This window comes from Lissotriton vulgaris, chromosome 5, assembly GCF_964263255.1.
Source record: "Lissotriton vulgaris chromosome 5, aLisVul1.2, whole genome shotgun sequence".
Taxonomy (NCBI): Eukaryota; Metazoa; Chordata; class Amphibia; order Caudata; family Salamandridae; genus Lissotriton; species Lissotriton vulgaris.
The window spans coordinates 1472118761-1472143099 of record NC_141693.1 but is presented as its reverse complement, the minus strand read 5'-3'; the positions used below and the strand labels follow the sequence as shown (position 1 = coordinate 1472143099).

The 24339-nt window shown below is 48.0% G+C and overlaps 1 protein-coding gene across 1 annotated transcript in view; it reads left to right on the top strand.

The window, feature by feature from the left end:
- The window catches only part of SLC60A1 (solute carrier family 60 member 1), a 385656-nt gene that overhangs the window by 300878 nt on the left and 60439 nt on the right, over positions 1 to 24339 (top strand). The window contains exons 4-5 of the mRNA XM_086923437.1: positions 8931 to 9102; positions 12940 to 13055. Of these exons, the coding sequence (XP_086779563.1) occupies positions 8931 to 9102; positions 12940 to 13055 (288 nt within the window). The remainder of the gene's footprint in view (positions 1 to 8930; positions 9103 to 12939; positions 13056 to 24339) is intronic.

The window sequence follows — 24339 nt, the reverse complement described above, 5'->3', positions numbered from 1 at the left end:
AACGTCAGGCCCGCCCCTAACACGTCACAAACCCCGCCCCCACCCAGCAGAACATAATTACAATTCAAACAATACAAAAACCTGATAATCATTTAAATATCATCCCAACCCACCGCGAAGCATCACATTGCAAAATTAACCCACCAACAACTTACATTGCCCGAAACCTTGTAACCACCCCACGAAACAACTATTTAAACTTTTCCAGCCATAGCCCAACTTTGTCAAAAACCCAACAACCTTCATGCCCCAGCTGACCAAGAACGCCCAATTTCCGTACAGCACCTGTTCCAAGCGACAATGAACAACATGTTGAGGTACCCCATATCCACCTGTTCCGACAAAAGACCTTAAAATTATGGAGATAAACAAATAAATAACGGAAATAAATAAATAAATAAATAAATAAATAAATAAAACCCGGGAAAAAGAAGAGAAAGGACCAACCGAGAAAAAAGGGGGGGAGGGAGGGAAAATTTTTAAATCACTATGAAGTCCCGGCCACCAGGTCATTCAACCTAAAATGGTGGCCGGGAGGCGGGCCAGGGGATTATATAGCTGGGCTCCCTCAGTAGGAACCGAGGGAGCCCAAAACCAGCCCAAAACCAGCCCAAGGCTGACGCTCTGCGCAACCCCCCCCCACTAGCCCCTCCCAATCAGCCCGGGGGTGGGGACCTCCCTACGGTCGGCTGCCCCCCCCCAAGCCCCCCTTGGGAGGGAGGGGTGAGGGGGGGTGAGCAGACACCAGACCAAATTGAGAGTGTGCAAAAGGCCGCTTTTATTGAAACAGGTGCATATTTACAACAATACAAACCTGGCAACCGCCTCACAAAACTAGTCCTCACTAAATAAGATGTTAACTTACAACCCCAAACGTCAGGCCCGCCCCTAACACGTCACAAACCCCGCCCCCACCCAGCACAACATAATTACAATTCAAACAATACAAAAACCTGATAATCATTTAAATATCATCCCAACCCACCGCAAAGCATCACATTGCAAAATTAACCCACCAACAACTTACATTGCCCGAAACCTTGTAACCACCCCACGAAACAACTATTTAAACTTTTCCAGCCATAGCCCAACTTTGTCAAAAACCCAACAACCTTCATGCCCCAGCTGACCAAGAACGCCCAATTTCCGCCACCCAGAAAAGAGGGGGAAAGGAATTACCCTCCTCTCTTTCTGCCCCCCAAAACCGACCAACCAAGGAATCAGAACCTCAACCCAAGAAATTTCGAATCTTCAAACACCTGGAGAGCACCTCTCGCAATTCCAATAGATATAAATCCATCCCTATACGAGATAAGTGAACACCATCGCCGCAAAAGAATTTCACATTGTCATACCGGATGTCCTTATGGGACACCCGCCCAAAACCCAGATCTCTACAAAAACGGGAAACCTCCAGATTCAACTTCCGCCGAGCCTTATCAACCGCCCTAGGTTTGATCGCACCCCTCCAGGTTCTTCTAGGGACCAATTCTGTCCACAAAACATGGCAACCCGCCCATTGTTGACGAATAAGAGAAAGATCCTTCTTCATTGCTCTCAATAAAACCACTCCCTTCACTCCACAAAGGTCATTCTCCCCAAGGTGCAAGAGCAACACGTCAGGACAAACACCTCCCACCAACCAAGAATTCAAGGCCGGGATAAGCTCCCTCCAAATCATACCTCCCTTCCCTTTCCACACAACATTAAAAAGACGAGAATTAAAACCAAGAGTGGAACCAAAATAGCTTCTTATAGCTTGATCTTCCGCGCGCCTAATGAAGGAATGTCCCACTATCCAGATCGTCATGACAGTAGAACGGGGGCCGGCCACTGAACCTGAAAAAGAAAAGCAGCATCAAATTCAAGAAAAATTATCATCCGCAGGCGCCACAACAGGATCAGTCCGCACATAGCGCCTAAAACAGTTGGAGGACCAACGCCCCAAAGACATAATGTCTTGCTGCGACCAACCCCTGTTATGAGCTTCTGTTGCTGCTCCAATCCTGAAGGAATGCGTACCATACTGTGTCTCATCCAACCCCATGAATCGCAGCGCTTTACGCAAAACCATGCGCAGTTGATACTCAGTCACCCTGGAACCATCCATATGTCGGAAAACAGGGCCCTCTAAGGCGGCCCCCGAACAGTCCCTCCAACGCCTGGCCCACCTCAAAGGACACGTCTCAGAAGGGGAAGAAGATTCCAGCCAAATGCCCCTCCCTTTGCTGTGTTGATCAGTTTTTGCCCGAGCCAACCAGACGTGCAACCCCGTCTCCAAAAATCGAACATTCTCCCACCCCACCCCAGAGCAACTTTCGACCCCAGCAACTCAGAAACTCTGAAAGCCCCAAAAAACATCCAAACCATAAGAGTAGAAAACAGACAAACCTCAAACTCATTCAAACAAACTGAGGACAAAACCTGCAAAACTCGGGCTAACGTCTGCCAAGACAAAGGTCGGCGAACCATATGTTCCCTACCCCTCTCCCTAGACCAACCTTCCAGCATGCGCTTACCCACCTCCCCTGCCGAAGGAGAATAGCCCCACAGTAATTTGCCCATGAACGCAATACCAGCCAATTTTCCAGCAATCGTCACACGTGTCAGGCCCCTGTCTATCAAGTGAAGAATGAACTGTACCACATCTTCAGATCGTCTCCAGCCCGGAGCGCGCCAGTCGGCCCCAGATTCCAAAAACTCTTTCCAGGCCAATTCATACGCTGTCCTAGTGGAAAGTGCAAGCGAACCTACCACCAACTGCAAAACCCTGTCTCGCCTACAGTCCACAGATGTTCTGGCATGCGGGTCGGCGTCCTGTCCGCCTCCGAGGCTAGCCCATGGAATCTCTCCCACTGTGAACGAGACAAAGCATCCGCAATGTCATTGTCCACTCCAGGAATGTGTAAGGCCTTAAAACTGATGTCATACGTCAAGCACCCCAACACAAAGACTCGCAAGAGCTTCAAGATGTGAGCATCCCTGGCCGACTGCCGATTGATAATGTCCACTACAGCCTTGTTATCAATTCGAAACAGCACTTTTTTGTGAGCAAGCTCCTGACCCCACAGAGTCAACGCCACCACCACAGGGAAAAGCTCAAGGAAGGCAATACTCCTGCCTCCGTTCTTCCACGCAGCAGGCCACTGTTCAGCACACCATCTGCCCTGCCAGTAAAGACCGAAACCATCACTGCCTGCAGCATCTGAAAAAATTTGGACGTCCCAAATCCAATTCTCTTCTCTATACAAAGGAATGCCATTGAAAGAGTGTAAAAAGGCTACCCACATCCGCAGATCCTCCTTAACACCGGCTGACAAGCGGACGTGATGGTGAGGTAAAAACTGACCAGACAGGGCTCTACCCAAACGCCTGCAAAAAGTTCGACCTGCCCTGACCACCCTACAAGCAAAATTAAGATGGCCCAGCAGCACCTGAATTTCCTTCACTGTCACCTTTGCCTTGTTCAACATCACATGTAAGAGGTCCAACATTCTTGCTTTTTTATCCACCGGTAAGCGTGCCTCCATCACAGTAGAGTCAATTTCAATCCCCAAAAAAGACATGGTCGCGCAGGGGCCCATTGTCTTTTCGGGTGCCAAGGGCACACCTAAAAATTCCATCAGAGTTTGAAATGTTCGCAAAGCATTCTGGCAAGCTGAGGAATTGGGAGCGCCCACAAAAAAGAAATCATCCAGGTAGTGGGTCACAAGCTGGTGTCCTGACGTGTCCGTGAAAAACCATTGGAGAAATGTGCTAAAAGTCTCAAACAGCGCACAGGATATGGAACAACCCATTGGAAGAGCCTTATCAACATACCACTTTCCTTGAAATTGAATCCCCAAAAGACCCCAATCCTCAGGATGTACAGGCAATAAACGAAAAGCAGATTTGATGTCACACTTTGCCATTGCCGCACCAGTGCCAGCAGAGACAACCAGGGCCATGGCCACATCCACTGAAGAATAAGACACGGAAGCGGCCTCACCATCAATGAAATCGTTAACTGATGAGCCCTCCGGCCATGACAAATGTTGAATCAAACGATATTGCCCAGGCTCTTTTTTAGGTACCACACCAATCGGGGAGACAATAAGATTTTCTAAAGGCCAATCGTCAAAAGGACCCGCCATTCTCCCCTCACGCACTTCCTTATCCAATTTGTCTTGTACCACCTCTGGATGTTCACTGGCTGACAAAAGATTCTTTGACCACCGCCGCAACCGCGGCCCTGTGTAACCAAGACGAAAACCTTCCTGAAAACCAACCAACAATAACTGAGCAGCTTCAACATTCCCATAACCCTTCAGAGCCACAGCCAAGTGAAAAGGATTAACTGGCGTATGAGCCTTTGGGCCCAGTTCCAGAAGTGTTTTCCCCCCCCCTGTTAGGTTGAGGCTGCTGTGCAGGAGCAGGGGCGTTGGCTGACTGCTGTGACCACTGCCTGCCCCTTGTAACTCGAGGCCCCCAACACCTGGACAGTGGGTGCGTTCTACCACATTGTGAGCATTCGTGCCTAAATTTGCAATACTCTCTCGGGCAGTATCCCCTGTTAAAATCCCAACAGGTCCCATCGGCAGGTTGACTTGACGCAGCTGCACCCACCCCTCCCCGAGTGGGCTTACCCTGAAAGGGCCGTGAAGGTAATGGATACCCACTAGCTGTGAAAATCGTGTTACCACCCGCTGATGCACCCATAGTGTGTTGCCACAGGTCATTATCCAACTCCCCCCATTTCGCTTCAGGATCCCAAGCCATCCGAGCCCGGAATTCCTCATCGTACTGTGACCAGGCATAACCACTGCCAGTAATCTGCGCCTTTCTGATCACATCCATATATTTAAACAGGGCCACACAGCGCTCAGGGAATTTCTCACAGTACACGCTAGCATATATAAGAAATGCCGCAGTCCAATTTTCGATGGTCAAAGGAACCTTAGGGCGCTTGGCCAACTCGTACTCTTCCTCCTTAGACCCCTCCTTAGACCTAACTTCCCTGTGTAAGAGCTTCAATAATTCCACGTACTCCCCTTTCCAAATCCTTTCCTTAGTGGACAGCATTAAATGAGCGCCCAACGGTTTTGTGACGCCCATGTAAGGCAATTTCTTTATTTTAAGCTCCTTGCTGTGTGGGGGATCCTTACCTACCTCCATGGGCTCTGTAACAGTCCCGGAATCCACCTTAGAACCCACACCCCCGTCACCCGTGCCCACTCCCTGATCCTTAACATAACGACCTTTATGGAGCTTAAGATCCACACCCTCTGCAGGAGGATCCCCCCCCGTTCCAACAGAAACCATCAACGGCTTGTCCCGTGCACCAGCCAGCTCACCTGGATTCAATAAAGGCAGTTGGGCCGGCCTCGCTCTCCATGCCATCTGTTCAACGTCGTCGCCTGACCGAGGAACCCTCACCGCGGGGCCGCTCTCCCGGGTTGGTCTGGAGACTGTAGTTCTCGGACGCACCACCACCGGTGCCTGTAAAACATCATCAGAAGCGTGAAAAAGCCCCCCCCCTTGCACCCTCAGCACGTATCTCACCCTCCTCAGGGCTCTCCTCATCATAATCTAAAACCAACGATTCCTCCAACCTAGGAGGGGCCAACACCTTTGGCGGACTTCTGAACCCAACCTGGGCCTTACCAGCCCGTACAGACACCTGAGGCGGGGGAGCCGACTGGACCCGTCTGTACTCCCCCGAACGTTGACCAGTTTTATACACTTTAACCAACGATGAATCCCTCTGTTGATGAGAAGAAACACGTGGGGCCAGCGAGGACGCGCCGGTCCCGCTTCTGCCAACCCCGCCGATATCCAAAGAACCTGACAATGGGGCCAGCGAGGACGCGCCTGGTCCGCTTCTGCCAACCCCGCTGATACCTGTAGCAAGAGAAGTTGGGGCCAGCGAGGACGCGCCCGACCTGCTTCTGCTGACCGCGCCGAGATCCTGAAAGGAAGGCGTTGGGGCCAACGAGGTCGCGCCTGACCTGCTTACGTTGACCGCGCCGGGGTCCCTCGCCGGTACGGGGTATGCCGCGCCAGGCTCCACCCTCCCTTCTCCTCGGTGCAACTGGGCCGCACTCCACCCTACCAAGTCTGCCTCTCCACGACGCTCACTGACCTGCAAAGAAAAAGGCCGAACTGATGTGCCGGGACCCTTACTACCAGAACGGACAAAACTATCCACACCACTAGCCATACAAAATCCAGAATCCTGAAACTGCACCTGACCAACCTCCTGAGAAACAGACCCCTGAGATCGAACCGACAACCCCCGCCGAGGAGGGGAAGGCTCCACGTCCTCACCACCACTACTCCAGTTCAACAACTCCTGAACAATCTTAGACGCAGGTCCCGAAGCCATTCCACCCTGCCCTCCCTGTTGAATATCCGAGCGGGGCGGCTCCAACCTCCCAAGCGATCTGCCCCCAACAGGCAAACCCGGAAAACTCAAAGTGCCCCCAAAACCACTCAGCATATCCGTGCCCTGGACAGGAGCAGCCCTGCCCGCATCACGAATCCCCTCTGCCCAGGAAGGAAAAACATCCAAACCCTCCCAAGATCTAACCCCCACCTGCCTATCACTACTCCCCTGCAAATGAACATCAGCAGCACCACCCCCAGCCTCCTGTGCATCACCCAACACAACACGACCAGACCGTTCACCTAACAAAGCTGCCCCTGCCCTCCTCTCCATTTGTGCCCACTCCCCCTCCCCCACGGAACCACTGAGCACAGAAACTACCTCCCCCCGGGTTGAAGCAGGGGGGGAAAACAACAGGGGGCTATAAGGCACAAAAGCCGTCTGCACTGTACCACCACCCACACCACCGACATGCACAACCTCCCCAGAGAAACGGACCGGCGTCGAGAAGCGATCACCACCAGCCCCTGCGCATACAAGCGGGGTCACCGCCTGTCCACCCCCCCGAGCCCCCAAAGCCACAGGGTCAATAGACTGTATACTAGGCCGTATACTAGGCCCAACAGCCGGCAACACATCCTCACCGCCAGCGCGAGGCCCGGGTAAAACAACGTGCGCATGCGCGTCAACCGCCAACTCCCCCCTCAGCATGTCCGCGTCATGCGACACGGAGGCAGAAGCCGAGCGCTTCCTGCCTCCGCGCTTACCGGCCCGCTTGCCCCTGGCCGCGGGGACCGAAAGCGACCTCACCGGCAGCCCCACAGACACCAGGGGAGCCGGCATCACACCCTCCTCCATTGGCGCCTCGCGCAACGCGACCGTCTCTAACCCCTCACGCGACACAGTACCAGGGGCCGCTCTCCTAGAGCGCGGGCGGCCCCTCTCACTCACCGGCTCCCTCCGTGACTTCTTCGGCGATCCACACGCCGCGACCACCGCCGCCACACGCGCCGAGGCCTGTCGCCGAGGACGCGCCGCGCCAGGCACGTCACCTAGGACCAAGTCCAGGCGTCCAGCCTCACTGAGAAGGCGGATCGCCTCAAGAACTCTGTAATCCTCCCCAGACATGTCGAATAACACCACTAAACTCGCACAAAGATCTAATAAAATTTTTAAATCACTATGAAGTCCCGGCCACCAGGTCATTCAACCTAAAATGGTGGCCGGGAGGCGGGGCCAGGGGATTATATAGCTGGGCTCCCTCAGTAGGAACCGAGGGAGCCCAAAACCAGCCCAAGGCTGACGCTCTGCGCAACCCCCCCCCCCACTAGCCCTTCCCAATCAGCCCGGGGGTGGGGACCTCCCTACAGTCGGCTGCCCCCCCCCAAGCCCCCCTTGGCCTTCTCTGCCTGCGCTTGTTTTTATTTTTTGCAGATTTATATAGAGCGAACTCGACCAAAGGTATCGGAGTTCTTCAAATGAGAACCAGTTACATTACAAAAGGACAATATTATTTGGTAGGCACGGGAGAAGTAGTGATTTGCCCAGAATCACAGGATGTGGAGTCGACCCCGATGCTCGAACCCTGGTTTCCCTGCTTCAAAGTCGGCATCTCTAGGCGCGAGGCCACGTCCTCTTTAATTACAGAACATTTGCATTCCTTTTAAGCCCCTGTGAATGGGCGCTCTCAAGAGATGTATTGTGGTGGAGAAGACGGAGTTGCACACCATGTCACACGTTGTATCAGCAGTTTTGCCCGAGGTGTCAGGTGAAGAGCGTGCTACTTGTGATGTTCTCCAGAAGAAAGCTTTGGGATTTCCCACTTGAGGTGATCTCAAGAGCGTCTCTTTCTCTAGAGCAATCTCAGAAAATTAGAGTCGAAATATGTGCATTTGAGTTTCCTCCCAGGAAGGATAGCAGAACGTCCACTGCCTGTTAATGCGCGGAAGGACGTTCTCTTGTATTTTTCTCATCCAATCTCACAGCCTGGGAGGTGAAACCCTAACCCTGTCCTCAAAGTTCAGTTGCAAAGCTTGTTACTGGCCAGTGGCTGGCCAACCCTCTGCTGCTCGTTCAGTTGCATTGCCTATTAATTGAGTAGAAGTAACTCTTTTTATCACCCACATCCAGGGTTGTTGGCTTACCCTGGGAGAGGAAGACTCACCCCCATCTCCTCCCACAGTTTATCTTTGGGCGGTGATTTGAAAGCTGTTCCTGTACACTACTTATCAAGCTCCAGTGGCTATCAGCAATACACCATTCCTAAAAAAATATGAAGTCAGATTTTTCACTGCTAGAGGCATGGAGTCCATATGTTCATCCTTGTTTATCCCTAAAGTTGTCAACATTGTTCTCTGTTTCACCACTACTGTTGTTCTCAGCTGTCTCTTAGTTTTAGCTTTTCTTACCATTACGATTGCTGGAGGGTGTTCATCTTCTTCCCTTACTTCCTGTAAAAGAGTGATTTGGGGTGTTTCTGTCCAGTGAAAGGAGCCTAAACTGTCTGATCCCACCAATAATGTCCCAGCCTAACGATGCCTTGCTTCTCCCTCCTTTGTGCCCTCAGCTCCCCATCCCCCTGGCTGTGTTCTTTCTTCTCTACAAGGAAGGCCTGGTCTCATGCTGCAGCAAGAAGAGCAGGTCCCTCCTGGCGGGGGACGAGTTGGCCATGGAGACCAAGAAGAGTCAGAAGGATCGTGTAGATTCGCTGCCAGAAAAAGTCCAGGAGTCAGAGACAGGTATGAGGTGCAGCCATTCACTGAAACCTTTTTTGGGGTAAGTAGGTGCAGTATACAGCACAGACGGATTTCACATATGGCCTGGGTGGAAGGTTTGTGGGTGGTGCAGACCAGATGGAAAATAGAGAAGTTTGTCTGAAGCATTAGTAGGGCTGAGACATACCGACAGCCCGAGGTCCACCCCAAAGCACTGGCCTGTCTGGAAGAAACCAAATGTTCTCATTAGTCCAGTCTGCCTCAGATTGCTAAAGCCGCAGTCAAATATTTATTTTTTACACACTCTGCTAACCTTGCATCTTTTTATCAATTGATTTGTTTCGTAAAATTGCACATGGCACTCTGAGCAAGAAGAGAGCCCCTGTGAGTGAAGTAGTAAAAAACAATAGACCTGATTCACAAACTTCCTTTTTGTAGTATGTATATAAGTACTACTGTCATACTACAAAATGCAGTTCATAAACCTATGGCTGTAGACCTCTGCCTCTTCTATCTTTTATTAGCAGAGATCAGGGCCACAGTGACAGAGATCTCCACCGATAGGTATACATTCTTTTAACAAATGTGGGTGGGACAAGGGGGAGTGGTCGGAAAATAGGGAGTAATTAAACAAAAGGGAATTTTAAGGAGGGGTTTAGGTGGGACATGTTAACGCAAATCACCCGCTACAAAAGAGTAAGATCCTTACAATTCACAGAATCTAGGGGCATATTACCAAGGGCCTTATTGCCTCTTTAGCGGAACTTTTTCCCGCTAAAGCGGCGATCATTTTATCGCCCTATTACCTAGCTGTCGCTAACACCAGTTAGCGACAGCTAGTAGGATATAGCGATCATCTTGGGGCCCACTTTGCATGTCAGCGATAATTATCGCTAATGACATGCAAAGTGGGCATGCCAAGATGTTAGCGACTGGAAACAGTTGCTAACATCGCTATCTCCTATTACCTACTTTTGGAAATATTCGCGCTAAGCGCGAATATCTCCAAAAGCTAATGCCTGCCCTGAGCAGTTCTTAGCCATGTTATCCAATGGTAGGTGGATAACATGGCTAAGAACATTAGCTCGGTAATGCATGGATATCTCTGACTTTTCAGCGATATTCATGCATTTTGGCCGATTTTTAACGCTTTTGAGATAAACCTTGATAATAGCAAGGTTTATCTGCGATAAAAATCGGCGGAGCTCGGCGATAATAATATTGCCGCTAAGCCAACATAGCGGTAATTATCGCTAGTTGTTGGTAATAAGCTCCCTACTTCTAAAGTTACTACAGCCATAAAAGTGTCCAAGCAGAATTAAATGTGCTGCTGCCCAGCCTTGGAGTAAGTCCAGCACCACACATGGGCAACCATCGGTACTGCAACACACTTCCACACAATGGAAGCAGGAAATTAAAGTAACACCCCATAGGAAATAATGATAAATCCATTTAATACTTATGATATTTAAATTATATATTCATTAGTTATAAGAAAGCGTATTATTACTTGCTATTTTTCAAATATTTACACAAGGTTTATCACAAAACCACATTCCATTATCATTCCTTGCTTTCTTAATTTATTCTGTTTTGTTTAGCTATAATAAAGACTACATCTGTCCTTGTGTCCACAATGTAATACACCCTATCTCATTGTCACTCCGTATCACTGTACCTATGGTGCAAGTGACTTTAGGGCCATATGTATCATCATGCCAATTTGCGATTCCTAAATAGCGATTTTTAAGGAATCGCTATTTAGAAATCGCAAAATGATATGTATGTAGGAAATCGCTTCTTTTTAGAGATTCCTTAACATTCCTAAATTGCGATTAGCAAATTGCTAATCGCAAATTTCCCATTCATTTCTATGGGCCAGGAGGCCCATAGGAATGAAGGGGAAATTTGCGATTAGCAATTTGCTAATCGCAATTTAGGAATATTTTCAAGGGTGCAGGGGTGTCACAAGAACACCCTGCTGCACCCCTGAAAATGACATGTGTGGGCATATGGCGCACATACATGCCCAAAGGGCATGTATGAGCGTCATATGCCACCTTTGGATTTTAAATGAATTGCTTTTTCAAAAGAATTCGCAACTTACCACCAACTAGAAGTTGGTGGTAATTTGCGATTCCATATGGGCATTTTTGCATTCATTTTTATTTGATACATTGATTTTAAGAAATCGCTAAATTTGTGATTCCTTAAGTGCAATCGCAAAATAAGGAGTGGCACATTTTGCGATTCCTTATTTTGCTGCGAACATGTTTCATACATTCCATTTAGCAAATTAGCATTTGCAAAGGCCGGAATTCGCAGAATTTCGGGCTTTGCGAATGCTAATTTGCTTGATACATATGTCATTAGTCATTATACTTAAACCATTTGAATTTATCACATTATGTCACTAAAGTCACCCTGAAGTCTTACCTCATAAAATGTGCACTGTGTTTATTGGCAACGATGCTCCGTATTTTCTTGTGGCCACCTTCATATCCTCTACCAATTTTATTCAAGTCCTAGGTGCAGCTTCTATACCCAGCAAAGAAAAATGCTTAATTATATGTAATGCATGCCCCTAGACTCTTAAAGTAACTCATGAGAAAGGTTGGTTCTGGAATACTAGCATCAGAGAATTTCTGTTAATGAGAAACTAAGAGGAGGGGTTTTTCTGATGATGAGCCCTCCCACTTCAATATGGTCTATGGAAAGGAGAAGAAATAAAAAATTATTAATGTGTTATCTTATGTGTCCTGGTGACCAACGAAATCATGCGTTTTTTTAAAAGTTACAATCCAATGACGTGTTTAAATTATGCCTTATTGTGTAATATTCCTGTACGGTATATAGATAAACTGTTTTGTAATATGCAGGGCTTTAAGTGGGATGAGAACATCTGGAGGGCCTCTCAAAGGGGCGTGGCCAATGTAATTAAGGGCTTGTCTTAAAAACACGTAAACTAAAAATCTCTGCTTAGCATAGTGTGCCGCCCGACTTGTATTTTGCTGTTTTCTGTCATTGCATCCAGATCTATGATACAACAAGTAACATCATGTCTACAACAAGTCACAACTATTGGCTTTGTCAGTGGTTGTTAGTTACATAAGATAAATAAGCAGCAACTATGGCTTGTATATAATATTGAAAACACTTCCACTTAAAGCCCTGGTGACACAGAGACAATGTTGCTGCTCCTGAGTTTCAAAAAGAGAAGGGAAATCCAGAGAGTAAATGATGACTCTCTTTAAAGGATTTCCCCACCCCTACAACGCTCACCTGGCATGACGTCATGACGTAACTTCTCCACTAGTGTAGAAGTGGGAGCACGCGGACATGGATGTGCCTGTTGTCACTGCAGACCAGGGAAACGGCCCACCTGTGCCAGGGCACAAAACAGAGCCCGATAGAGACCAGTTTCGAGGCCCCCCTTTGAAAAACTGCTGGTGCTCAGACCCGGTGAGACCCGGCCCACTTAAAGCCCTGGTAATATATAAGTGGCCATATGACTGCTGTGGTACATTATGGTGTTAATTGGAGTGTATCTTTATCAGACAGACTTGAGGTAGAGCCTTCTCACGGAATGATGAAGTTGGCTGTAGATTGTATGGTTGTATGATAGGAGACATAAAATAATCTTTATAATGAACAAATGAAGTGGCTGGGATGTATTTTTGACTGCATGTGAATTTCCGAAAAATAGGACTGCTTGAAAAGTTATTGACAAATAATTAGCCATTCACGAGAACGGTGGGGAACCCACGTGGGAGCCTATTCTTTCTAAATAGTGTCAGGAGGCAGGCTGAGTTCTGATTGGATTCCACTTGACTCTCATGCCTGTATCGTCCTTCTCCCCAGACTACGAGGATATGGCGTCCTGCTGCCAGAAAAAGAACTACAGCGGGGCATCTTTTTGCTACTTTGCTGTCCATGTTGTGGGGGCCCTCGTCCTCTTCATGAGTGATGGAATTCTGGTAGGTTGTGCCTTGCATGCCTTTTAAAGGGGGACACTTGTCACCTATACCGTTATCCTTGATTCTCGTATAACACAGTTTGCATATGAGGAGCCCGAGGACAGAAAGTCATTGGAGGTTTTGGGAGAGACATTGTGAACAACAAACAGCTGGACTCAGGAGTCAGCATGTTAAGTCTTTATTTATACTATACTCCAGTTAAATTACATAGGGGGGGAATAGGAAGCTTAAAGGCAAGTGTCGGCGTAGTGGAGAAGTTTACCCTGATATTATGCATATGTTTCGCACATGTCCAGTGCAAACCAGCGGCATAGCAAAGGAGGAGGGGGGGGAAGGGGTAGGAGCAGTCCACCCCAGGCGGCACGTATTACCTCCATCGCCCGAGGTGATGGAGGTAAGAAGATTGGGTGGACCCCAGTGGTGTGCCACAAATCCCACTATGTGCTCTAAATCTAAACTCTAGACCCCCGCTCGAAAAGGCTCTTTTCATGTTCGTCTCATTTTTAGTTTTATGCCAGCCATAACCTAGCCAAATCCTAGTTGGGTAGAGCGCGACGGCGAGCCCGATCGCCATTTTCGACGGGGGCCAGGGTGGGCTCCTGGCACCCCATGGGGGCATTTTCATGGGGAGCGCGACGGCGCTCCCCGGCCTCCGTCTTTCGTGGGGGCCAAGGTGGGCGTTAGAAAATATTTACTAATGTGGGAAAATGGTGTCAGAAAGTGGGACATATTGGAGGACTGTGATGTCACCAGTTGGTAAGTGAGATGTAAGCTAAATAACTACCTTGCCTTGCTGCAAGTGACTTTTCAGTCTTTGAAATATGTATTTAACACATAGTATTAATAAAAGGGGCATTGGCTGGCATTTAAAATAGACAGGAGACTGTAGAGAATATTTTTTTTTTTAAATTCTCTGTCTCAATGCATTACTTGAAGTGTGGCATACACTGCAGGAGAGCCTGGGTTAGAGAATAATGTATGTGTACCTACACATATAAGAAGTAGTGAAGCAGGTGACTGATAAGTGGCCTGGAGATCAGTCCTTGAGTGTGTGAAACCTATTGCTGACTGAGTGTGTACAACAAATGCGTTACACTCTCCTCTGGTTCGCGATCAATGTCGGAATGGTACGCGAGTCGGATTAGAGCTCGCGTATGGCCAGGATACCCGGCATCGAGACCGAGTATCCTGGCCATACGCGAGCTCTAATCCGACTCGCGTCCCATTCCGACATTGATCGCAAACGAGTGGACAGCCATCGAGCCTCACTCAACCAACCCAATACTATTATTTAAGCTTGCCAAAACCTGGCGCAACTGAAAGAACCAGTATACCTTCCCACCAACTCCGTCCGGATATTAACAGGACTGGAAAGCATAACAATTAACTGCTTGGCTTATTGCCGCAACGGGACACATGAGAGTATAATCAGCAACCACCAGCACTACCAGTGCGTCTGCTCGATTATTTAAGGAACGTCCTCCCAGTTGTTCCGCTGAAAACCAGCCCAGACTTCAAGTTCACCATTCCCCACCTCTCATTCAGAGGCGTTGTCATATTCAGGCAAATTCTATTTTTAAAGTCCTGATGTTGATCCCCTTCATGTAATTGAGCAAAGGGATTGAAACGTCGACACCCATGAGTGGGCATACATGTAATATATTTCAAATGTGATTTTGTATGTACCACTCCAGGCGACACTGTCACTATCCTCTACTGCTTACAGTGCCCTGCTTGCTCCTTTTCTTGCCTGAAAACACCCCTTCTACTCTTTTCTACTCTCTTTCTCTCTTAGTACGGTACAGGATTGTGCCACGCTACTGTTGTAGAAATACACTATGATTATACCTGACATTTGTTGATAAATAAATTCCTTGTCCGGCTGGGCAAGAAGATTTAAGCGTATAGTAGCCATTTGTGTTCTATACTGTATTGTTATGATTCTAAATAAGCTAGGAACCTTTGTTTCCAAAACTTAGTTGACACCCATGGTTCTTAGCTACCCTCTGGGTCCCCCTTGTTTTTCAAAAATAAATAAGTTATTCAGTTGTAACATAAGGAATACACGTTAGTATTGGACCTTCCCTTGTAGCAACAAGAGTCACTTGCCAACCATTGTCAATAGCTTAATATTATACTGTGACTAAAGGAAACATAAACAGGCCTGTACAAATAGGAATCGTCCTTAACCCTTTTATTGAGAAAATAGTGCAGACTAGACTTCCTATTCGAGGAAAGGACGACTCACGAAAAGCACAATGTTCAAAATGTCAAAGTCTAAATACTTGAATGCAATTCTATACCAGAATACTTCTCTGAATACGAAGTCTTTGATAAAAACTGTTGAAGCATTTGTATTCTAACTATGGCAACATGAATCCGGGTGAAGCAATTAAATATCTTGACTGCCTAGCGAAGAATCCTCTGAAACATGGGGAACTTGCATGTAACAAATCCAAGATGGCCACCACCATTGCAATCCTTGGGAGAGTCTTGTGACATCCAAGGTTTGTAGTCTGCTTTGACTCTATGCATGTTTCTCTCATAGTGCATATCTGGTTAGCTTTATTATTCAATGCAGCTGAGCTACTAAATGCCCATTGAGAGGAAATTAAATACAAGAGAAGACTTTCCTCGTGTGTGACAACTTTAACTAGCCTCAGTTTTTAAACTTTCATTGAGTTGCTAGGGCACCACTGTGCGAGAACTTTAATGAAACAAGCATTTGCAATGCAATAGGTCTCGCATTACTGATAGTTTGAAGCATTGGCATTTTAAATATTGATGCAAAGTCAATAGCAAGTTCTTCCATAATGCAAGACCTTCTGCATCGCAAATGTTTGCGTGGTGAGCCAGGAACCAGCATTGTATGTCTCAGTGCAGAACCGCAAGCTGCTCCAAGAGGTCCCTAGTGAGCAAGGCATCAACACAGCATGTCTAGGTGCTCCTAGAAGTCCCTAGTGAGCCGGGCAACAGCCTTGCATGTCTCGGTGCAGTACTGCAAGCTGCTCCTAGAGGTCCCTAGTGAGCAAGGCACCAGCACTGCATGTCTAGGTGCAATACCACAAACTGCTTCTAGAGGGCCCTAGTGAGCAAGGAACCTGCTCTTCATGTCTAGGTGCAGTACCTCAAACTTCTCCTAGAGGTCCCTAGTGAGCAAGGCACCAGCACTACATGTCTAGGTGCAGTACTGCAAGCTGCTCCTAGAGGTCCCTAGTGAGCATCATAAGCTACCTACGCGAAACAGTACACAGCTGCTTGAAATATGAGCAATTATATGTTTAAAGCCGTAAGGCCATGGTGACATCAATGGACAGCTGAAGAAAGCCTATTAAGAAAATAGTGCTTCCAGGCTCTAATTAAAGCATACATGGAACAACCGAAGTAACATGGTCCATGGGACCTCTTTTGGTCACATATGGTACTGCTACCTGCAGAAGATATGGTAAATCCACCCTACCCATAATGCATTGCATGCAAGACAGTGCTACAAGTACATTCAAATAGCTATATTCATATATACAATTAGAAGGTTTGAAATGTGACAAAATAATTATTACGTTAATTTTGGATTAGGTTGTACCATGAATGGAGCCGATGAAGGGAAATTTATAGACGGTCTCATATAAATGTGAGATGTTCAAGTGAGTGAAGTAACCACTGCCAGCCTATCTTAGGACCAAGTGTGTGTCCTGCCTGAAGCCTTTTAACCCCTCCTGTGTTCATGACGAGCTCAGTTCGTCATGAGCCACTGTGCTCCAGTGCTCATGACGAGCTGAGCTCATCATGACCGCGCCCGTTAAATGGAACGCTCACATGCTGTGCTGATTCCCCTGCTGTGCTGAGCGTTCCATTGGAACGGGCGTGGTCATGACGAGCTCAGCTCGTCATGAGCACCGTAGCACAGTGGCTCATGACGAAATGAGCTCGTCATGAGCACCGGGGCAACGTGCGCCCCCCCCCGCCCCCCAGCACAGCAGGGGAATCCTGCCAGCAGCAAAAGGGTTAAGAAAATACTGCCTTGAGGCTGCCTTGAGGCTGTAATTAAAACCTCAGGAGTAACAGCATTTGTAACAGTGGGTATCCTTTAATAGAAGCTGTTCTTGTAACCTGTATAGTGCCAACGCAACCTGTCTAGTGCCAACGTTGGAGGTTACAAGAAGAGACAAGGCAGTACTAAGGAGGGACCACACGCCCATTGACCAATGAAAAGCCACAATTTAAAAATGACAGGGACAGGAGACAATTAAAAAGATGGGCGGAAAGTGGACAGAGCTTTATGCCCATATCCTGAATACAGCATGTCTCGAAGAGACAGAGCAAGCACTGCCTAGGCGAGACCTAAAAATCTGCATTAGGTTGTCCAAGCACATGTGCCTATTTAGTTTCTTTGTATGCTCACAGAAACTAAGGGGCAGATTTACAATAACTGGCGCATCCCCAGGGATGCGCCAGTTATTGTGCGCCACAGCTTCGTCACCCATGGTGCGCCACAGCTTCGTCACCCATTGTGCGCCGCATTGTAAAAGGGCAAAAACGGCACAGATGCGTGACGCATCTGTGCCGTAAAGGCGGCGCATTGCTGGAGTTGAGTCTCAAGCGCGACGCAGCTCCAGCAATGCTCTGGGGGGCCCTATCTGTCCAATGCTGCGTCATGCCATACGCCTGCTTCAAGCAGGTGCAGGGTTTTGACGCAGCATTGGCCTAAAAGTGCCTGCGTGAAATCTTGTAGATTTCACGCAGGCACTTTTGCGAGGCGCACCTGCCCCGGAACGCCCACCCTGCGCCGGAACACCCACATGTGGTGCAGGGCTTTACAGCGTGTCGCATCTGCCTAGATGCGTCACGTTGTAAATTGGTCGCAGGGATGCGCCACGTTTACGTTGCCGTTACGTGACGCAACGGCAGCTTAAACGTGGCGCAAGTCCGACATAAATCTGCCCCCAAGTGTTTTTTTCTGGTCTATTCAGAGACATCTATTGGTGCAAACCCTTCATCGATATTCCATTTTACCCTCATGATATAATGAAAAATATATTTTTGTTTTTCATCAAACTCAATGTTTTGTTACATTTCTCAAATGGACAAACATAAATCACAGAACACTAATGAAGGAAATATTGGAGTTAGTGCCGGGAGTCCAGCAATAAAATATATGTGTGAGTTTTCTTAGGGAATGTAGCTGGCAGAATGCATTATATAATAGTAGAGCAGATTACAAAACTGTGGCAGAAAACTGTATATGGTGCACATTTGTTTGATGACAGAAATGACATTCAGGATTATTAGGAAAGTATAAAAACTATATATTTTTCAAATTCTGTGTGACCTTAGGAATCTGTTAGTGCAAGACAGACATTCCTTGCTTCCACTGCCTGGCCCTCACTTCTGAACATAGCAATTGTCAAACTTCAAGCAGTTTATTTTCCAAAGCATGCTAATTCCCTCCAGTCTTCCTCCTGCAGGCACATGTGCCTGCCAAGATGCGATCCACAACTCTGTTTCTCTGTGTCTCCTGCACATGGGGGTATCAGACATGTATCTGTTTTGTATGTGTTCAGAATGACCCAAGGAAATACATTGGATGTAGTATGTTTTGCACTTTTGTAAAGCAGCTATAATATCTACTCTGGATTGTATGAAAACATACTGCAATTGTATATTTTGAATACTTTCACATCATAAGACTTTTGCCATTGAGTGCCAGATCACACTCATTGGCTGGACGGGACAATGTGTGTCTTGAGCAACACATCTTTCAAATTTTGAAAGATTTCCCCCAAAACATGGTAGTTTCCTTTAAGCTACTTCATTGGAGCACATCGTCAGAAAGGATTCATCCAAATCTGTCTCTAATGCAGATTTTAAAATGCCCAGTGTAATTTTAACCATGGCTAGCTGGTATGGAAATTAGCCAACCAGCTCACACCACCATAGATACATTTTTAAGTATGAGAATGGCAACACTAGCATATTTTCATTCAGAGAAAATTGAGGGCACCTTATGTGCCCCATAATCCCCCAGATTAGTAGAAGGAAAACAAACTTCCATCACCACTGGGTTTAATCTTGAGCTAGGAATATAAACATGTGGATTATATATATCCGCTCACATCAGGCTAAACACCCTTCATAATTAGCAGGCTCTGCATTTATTCTCTTCCCTAGCTCGTCATTCCCAAAATTGAGGAGAATAACAATGATAAGAAGCCGGGGCGCTGAAACCTACAGTGACAGAACCTTATAGTCCCAGCTCACTGAGATGTGTCCTTGTTTATCATATGCACTTTACATGATCCCTGGCATTATACAAATATAAAGGAAGATACGAGTTACAAAGCACAACTTCATTGCAGGTTGGGGATTCTGTAGTGAATGACCAAATATTCCATTAGTTTTTCTCAGTGGTCGGTTATCAGGCAGACATGGGGGCATTTCCCATAGTTTTGGGCAGAGATCCACACACTAGACATGAGGCAATATCTTTGCTAGTGGCCCATTCCACAGAGGATGTCTGCAGTATTTAGGTTTGGGTATTGCAGAAACCTAGAGGCACAGGGGAATTCATGGTGATGTGGCTTGCATGAATCCTAACACAATATATCACCCAGGATCACCTGCAAATGTCAAAGTATGGGTACAAATCTCAAATTCTTCCCTTTTTATGTGACAGAATATTCCAGGAAAATGGCAAAAATTCCTCACCTCCAATATTCCACATTTTCTCTTTATATAAAATGGTGCCACACATATGTCAGTGGGCATACTGCACTGGACAGGAATAGGCAACAATTGTGACCCGTAGAAGACCACGTTGACACTATTGAATTCACACAATCTCATATTTGGCATGTTCCTTTTATTTAAAAAAGCCCTCCAAAACGTTAATTATTGCTTTTATTATTAAACGTTTTGGAACACTGAGTGTTGGGCGTTTTGCTCTTCCTCACACATTCCAGAACCTTTCATGACAGAAATGTGAGGAAATCTGTAGAGAGCGTACTAGTCTATGCACGTCACGTAGACGTGACCTGCGTGCAGCCATTTTGTAGGCAACGCGCGCGCTTAGCATTAGCGCGCTGGAGATTAGGAGAGGAGGCAGCATCGGTCGGCACTCTTCAGCATTACTGTATTTTGTGAATAAAATTTACAGTTGAAGCACACCAAGGCATCAGAGTGGTCATTGATAAGCGGCGACTTTACAGTGGCGACGAGGACGGGATCCGCCCAGCAGAACCACGCCAGAAAAAAAAAATCAGGAAAACGGGCCCACCACATGGACGACGGACGAGAGCACGGCCCCCAGTCCACCCTGAGCGAGCAGCTAAACCGAACACCACGAGGGTCACAACAGTGTGAACTGAAGGTACAGTGAACCTGAAGAGCGTGGCAGAGCCACGGCTACCCACCCAGGCGGCAAAAGAGGTTGTGAAGGGGACACAGACGCCTTACTGCAGCCAGATTAGACGTGCAGGCCCCGCAGAACGCGTCAGGGAGGAATAGAGCTGGCAAAGAGGAGGAAGTGGGGACTAGCACGGAGAGTCCCCAGGCGAAATCCAGCGTAGTCGCGAAGGACAGCACCCCAGGGAGCCCCACCAGCAAGGAAGACAAAGTCAGCGTATCCAGGGAAGTCAAAATGAGCACACCAGCAGGGTATGCAATTGCGCCAGTACAATTCCTACCGAAACCAGGGGACCTACTAATGAAGTGGGAGGACTGGAAGGAATACATTGACAATTTCATAGGGGTCCTGGAGGACGAAAATGAGGAAAAATTTACGCCACAAAGGAAGAAACGCATTCTGCTACTCAACTTGGGACCGGAGGGTCTCAGGATCTATAAGAGCTTGGTACCCAAACAGAGAGAAAGTACTGACGATGACGTGTATGCCCACGCTATCGAAGATCTGGATGAATGTTATCGACCTACGGTATGTGTGTCAGTCGACAGATTTAATTTCCAGCAGAGGAAACAACGGGCTGGAGAATCCATAGAGGAATATGTCGCGGCGTTGAGGAAGCTAGCGACCACGTGCAGGTATGCACTGTGGGAAGACGAGTTCATCAAGGATCAGATAGTGATGCACACGACCAGCACAAATGTGCAGGATAAGCTGTGGGCGAGTGGGGACAACAAACTTAACGACGTAATGGTCATTGTCAAGAGAGCGGAGCTCGCACGGAGGTGCGCAGGTGCGACCAAGAAGGACGCAGCAACCCCAACCATGGTGAGCAAGATACAGGAGGAGGAACATCACAGGGACCAAAGGCATACGAACCCAGTACACAGAGGAGCCAACAAATGGCAGGGCAGTTCTGGACCACAAGGAAAGCAAACAAGTAGCAACAACAAGAGAACGTGGTATAGGTGTGGAAGCTGGGCCCACGAAGCACAGGACAGAAGATGTCCGGCGTTCCGAGCCAAATGTCTGCATTGTGGCATCATAGGCCACTACGAGAAAGTGTGTCGGAAAAAGATATCTAATGGCGTTGTGAAATGTGTTGACCAGGGCGAAGCGGACCAGGAAGAGGTCACAGAGGAAGATGTGGTCACCGTCCTATGCATATATGACCAGATATTATGCGTGGAAGGAGAGAGAACAACCAAACCCGTACTGGAAATGACTATGGGCGGTGTTAACATCAGCGTTGTGGCTGACACAGGTTCCCCTTACACTATAGTCCAAAAGGCTGTCTGGAATGAAATGTTCAGACCGAAATTAGGGCCGGAGTTGGTGAGATTGGACATTCGACCAGTCACGTACAACGCCGATCGCATCCCAATGGTAGGATTCCGACGCCTGAGATTCGAATTCAGAGGACGATCGGCGTTGTGCAAACTATACATAGCAGAGAGGGGGCCCTCCGTCCTAGGTTGGCTAGATCAAGGTGATCTGGGAATCAAATTGGACCCAGGAGGGATGGAACAAATACTCCTCACGGACCCGGAAGAGTGGCCTGACCTGAACAAATGGAAAGAGAACTACCCAAAAGTGTTCGGGGGCACGGTTGGAAGAATGGAGAGATTCCAGCACAAGATTGTGCTCAAGGAAGGGGCCATCCCAGTAGCCCACAAGGTGAGGAATGTACCCATAGCTGTGAGAGAGGCTGTCCAAACGGAACTCCGAGACTTGGAGAGGAAGGGAATAATTGAACCAATAACATGCGCTGAATGGCTTGCGCCCCTGGTAGTAGTCATGAAGCCCAATGGGAAGGTCAGGCTCTGCGTGGATTTGAGAGAGCTCAACAAAAACATTGTGGTAGAGAAATTCCCCCTCCCGAGGATTGAGGAAATGCTAGCGAAGACCAGGGGAATAAGGTGGTACTCCACAATTGACTTGACCTCTGCATACCACCAAATAGTGCTACACCCGGACAGCAGAAGCCTCACATCCTTCATCACCCCATTTGGGTGCTACCAATTCTGCCGTATGCCGTTTGGGCTGGCTTCGGCTGCGGCAGTATTTCAGAAAATGATGCACCAGCTATTCAGAGATATCAAAGGTGTCCAGTATTTTCAAGACGACATCCTGGTAATGGGATGTGACAGACTAGACCACGATCAGAAGCTTGGAAGGGTACTAAAGACATTGGAAAGCAAGGGCCTCACGGCAGAGTGGGCAAAGTGTCGATTAGGCCTAGAGTCAGTGACGTACCTGGGCCACGAGATAGGTGCGCGGGGCATCACACCCAAGGCAGAAAATGTTAAAGCAATCGCAGAAGCACCGCCCCCCAAGAACAAGGAAGAAGTCAGATGGTTCTTGGGGATGGCGGAGTACTACAGCAAGTTTGTGGTACACTTTGCCTCGAAGACCCATCATATGAGGTTGCTGACCAGGGAGAGCACCTCGTTCCAGTGGACCCCGGAAACCCAAGCAGGGTTCGAAACAATAAAGAAGGATGTCACCGGAGCCGTGCCGCTCAAAGGATATGACCCCCAAGGTGCCACAGTACTCACTACTGACGCCAGTGACAAGGGCCTGGGTGCAGTGCTCATGCAGGATCGGGGACGAGGAGAAATAGAGACGATCAGCTTTGCATCGCGGGCATTGACCAACACAGAGAGCAAATACAGCGTGATTGAAAAGGAAATGCTGGTGGTGGTATGGGCCATGACGAGATTTCGGCAATTCCTATGGGATACCCGATTCCTACTCAAGACGGACCACAAGCCGCTAGTAAAAGTGTTAACGTCAAGTGGACATGCCAGCGTCACTCCCAGGATATCCAAAATGACTCTAAAACTGCTTGAGTTTAGGTATGACGTGGAATACATTCCCGGAAATCGGAACCGAGTAGCCGACTACCTGAGTAGAGTAGCTGCCATGGAGCCAGGGGAGGAAGACCCCGCAAGCAAAGGGGAATTGGTGGCTCTAGTAGACGACCTGGAGAAGGTGATCAGCCACCAGGAGTGGACAGAGGCATATGAGGAGGATAGTGACATGAAGGAAGTGAAGAGATACATCATACAAGGATGGCCAGACAAAAGACACGTGAGAGAAGGCATGAGACCATACTATGAAGTAAGAGAAGAACTGTCGGTAGGAGACATGGGGGTGTTCATTTACAGAGGAGACAAGGTGATTCCCCCGAGGAACCTCATCACCAAACTATTAGACATGCTACATGAGGGCCACTTGGGCATCGGCAAGCTAAAACTAAGAACCAAACAAAACTACTGGTGGCCAGGCATGGACAAGAGGGCGGAAAGACACGTCAGAGAGTGTCCGCAGTGCCAAGGGGCGGACAAGACACTCAAACCCCTGCGCCCAGCGTTAGGGAGGTTCGACCCCCCATTGAACCCGTGGGAGGAACTGTCTATCGACATATTAGGACCAGTCTTAGACGACCAGGGCACACAGAAATATGTGTGTGTTCTCACGGACCGATATTCCAAATGGCCGGAGTTAAGGGTGGATGAGACCATGGACACAGAGAACATCTTAAAGTTTCTGTCAGAGACCTTTACTAGGGAAGGTATCCCCAAGTCCATTCTGAGCGATAACGGCCCCCAGTTCAGGTCAGAGAAATGGACTACGTTTATGCAAAGGAACGGCATTACTGTCAAACACACGGCAATCTACCATCCAGCTGGAAATGGATTAGTGGAGAGATTTAATAAGGTAGTGATGGGAGGCATACAAGCTGCGATTTCCAACAACAAAAACGGGGGAAAAGCACTAGAGAACATGGTATGGGCCTACAGGATCACACCCACTGGCACAGGGTACAGCCCGTTTCAGATACTGAGAGGGCGAGAGCCCTTCACGCATGACAACAGGATT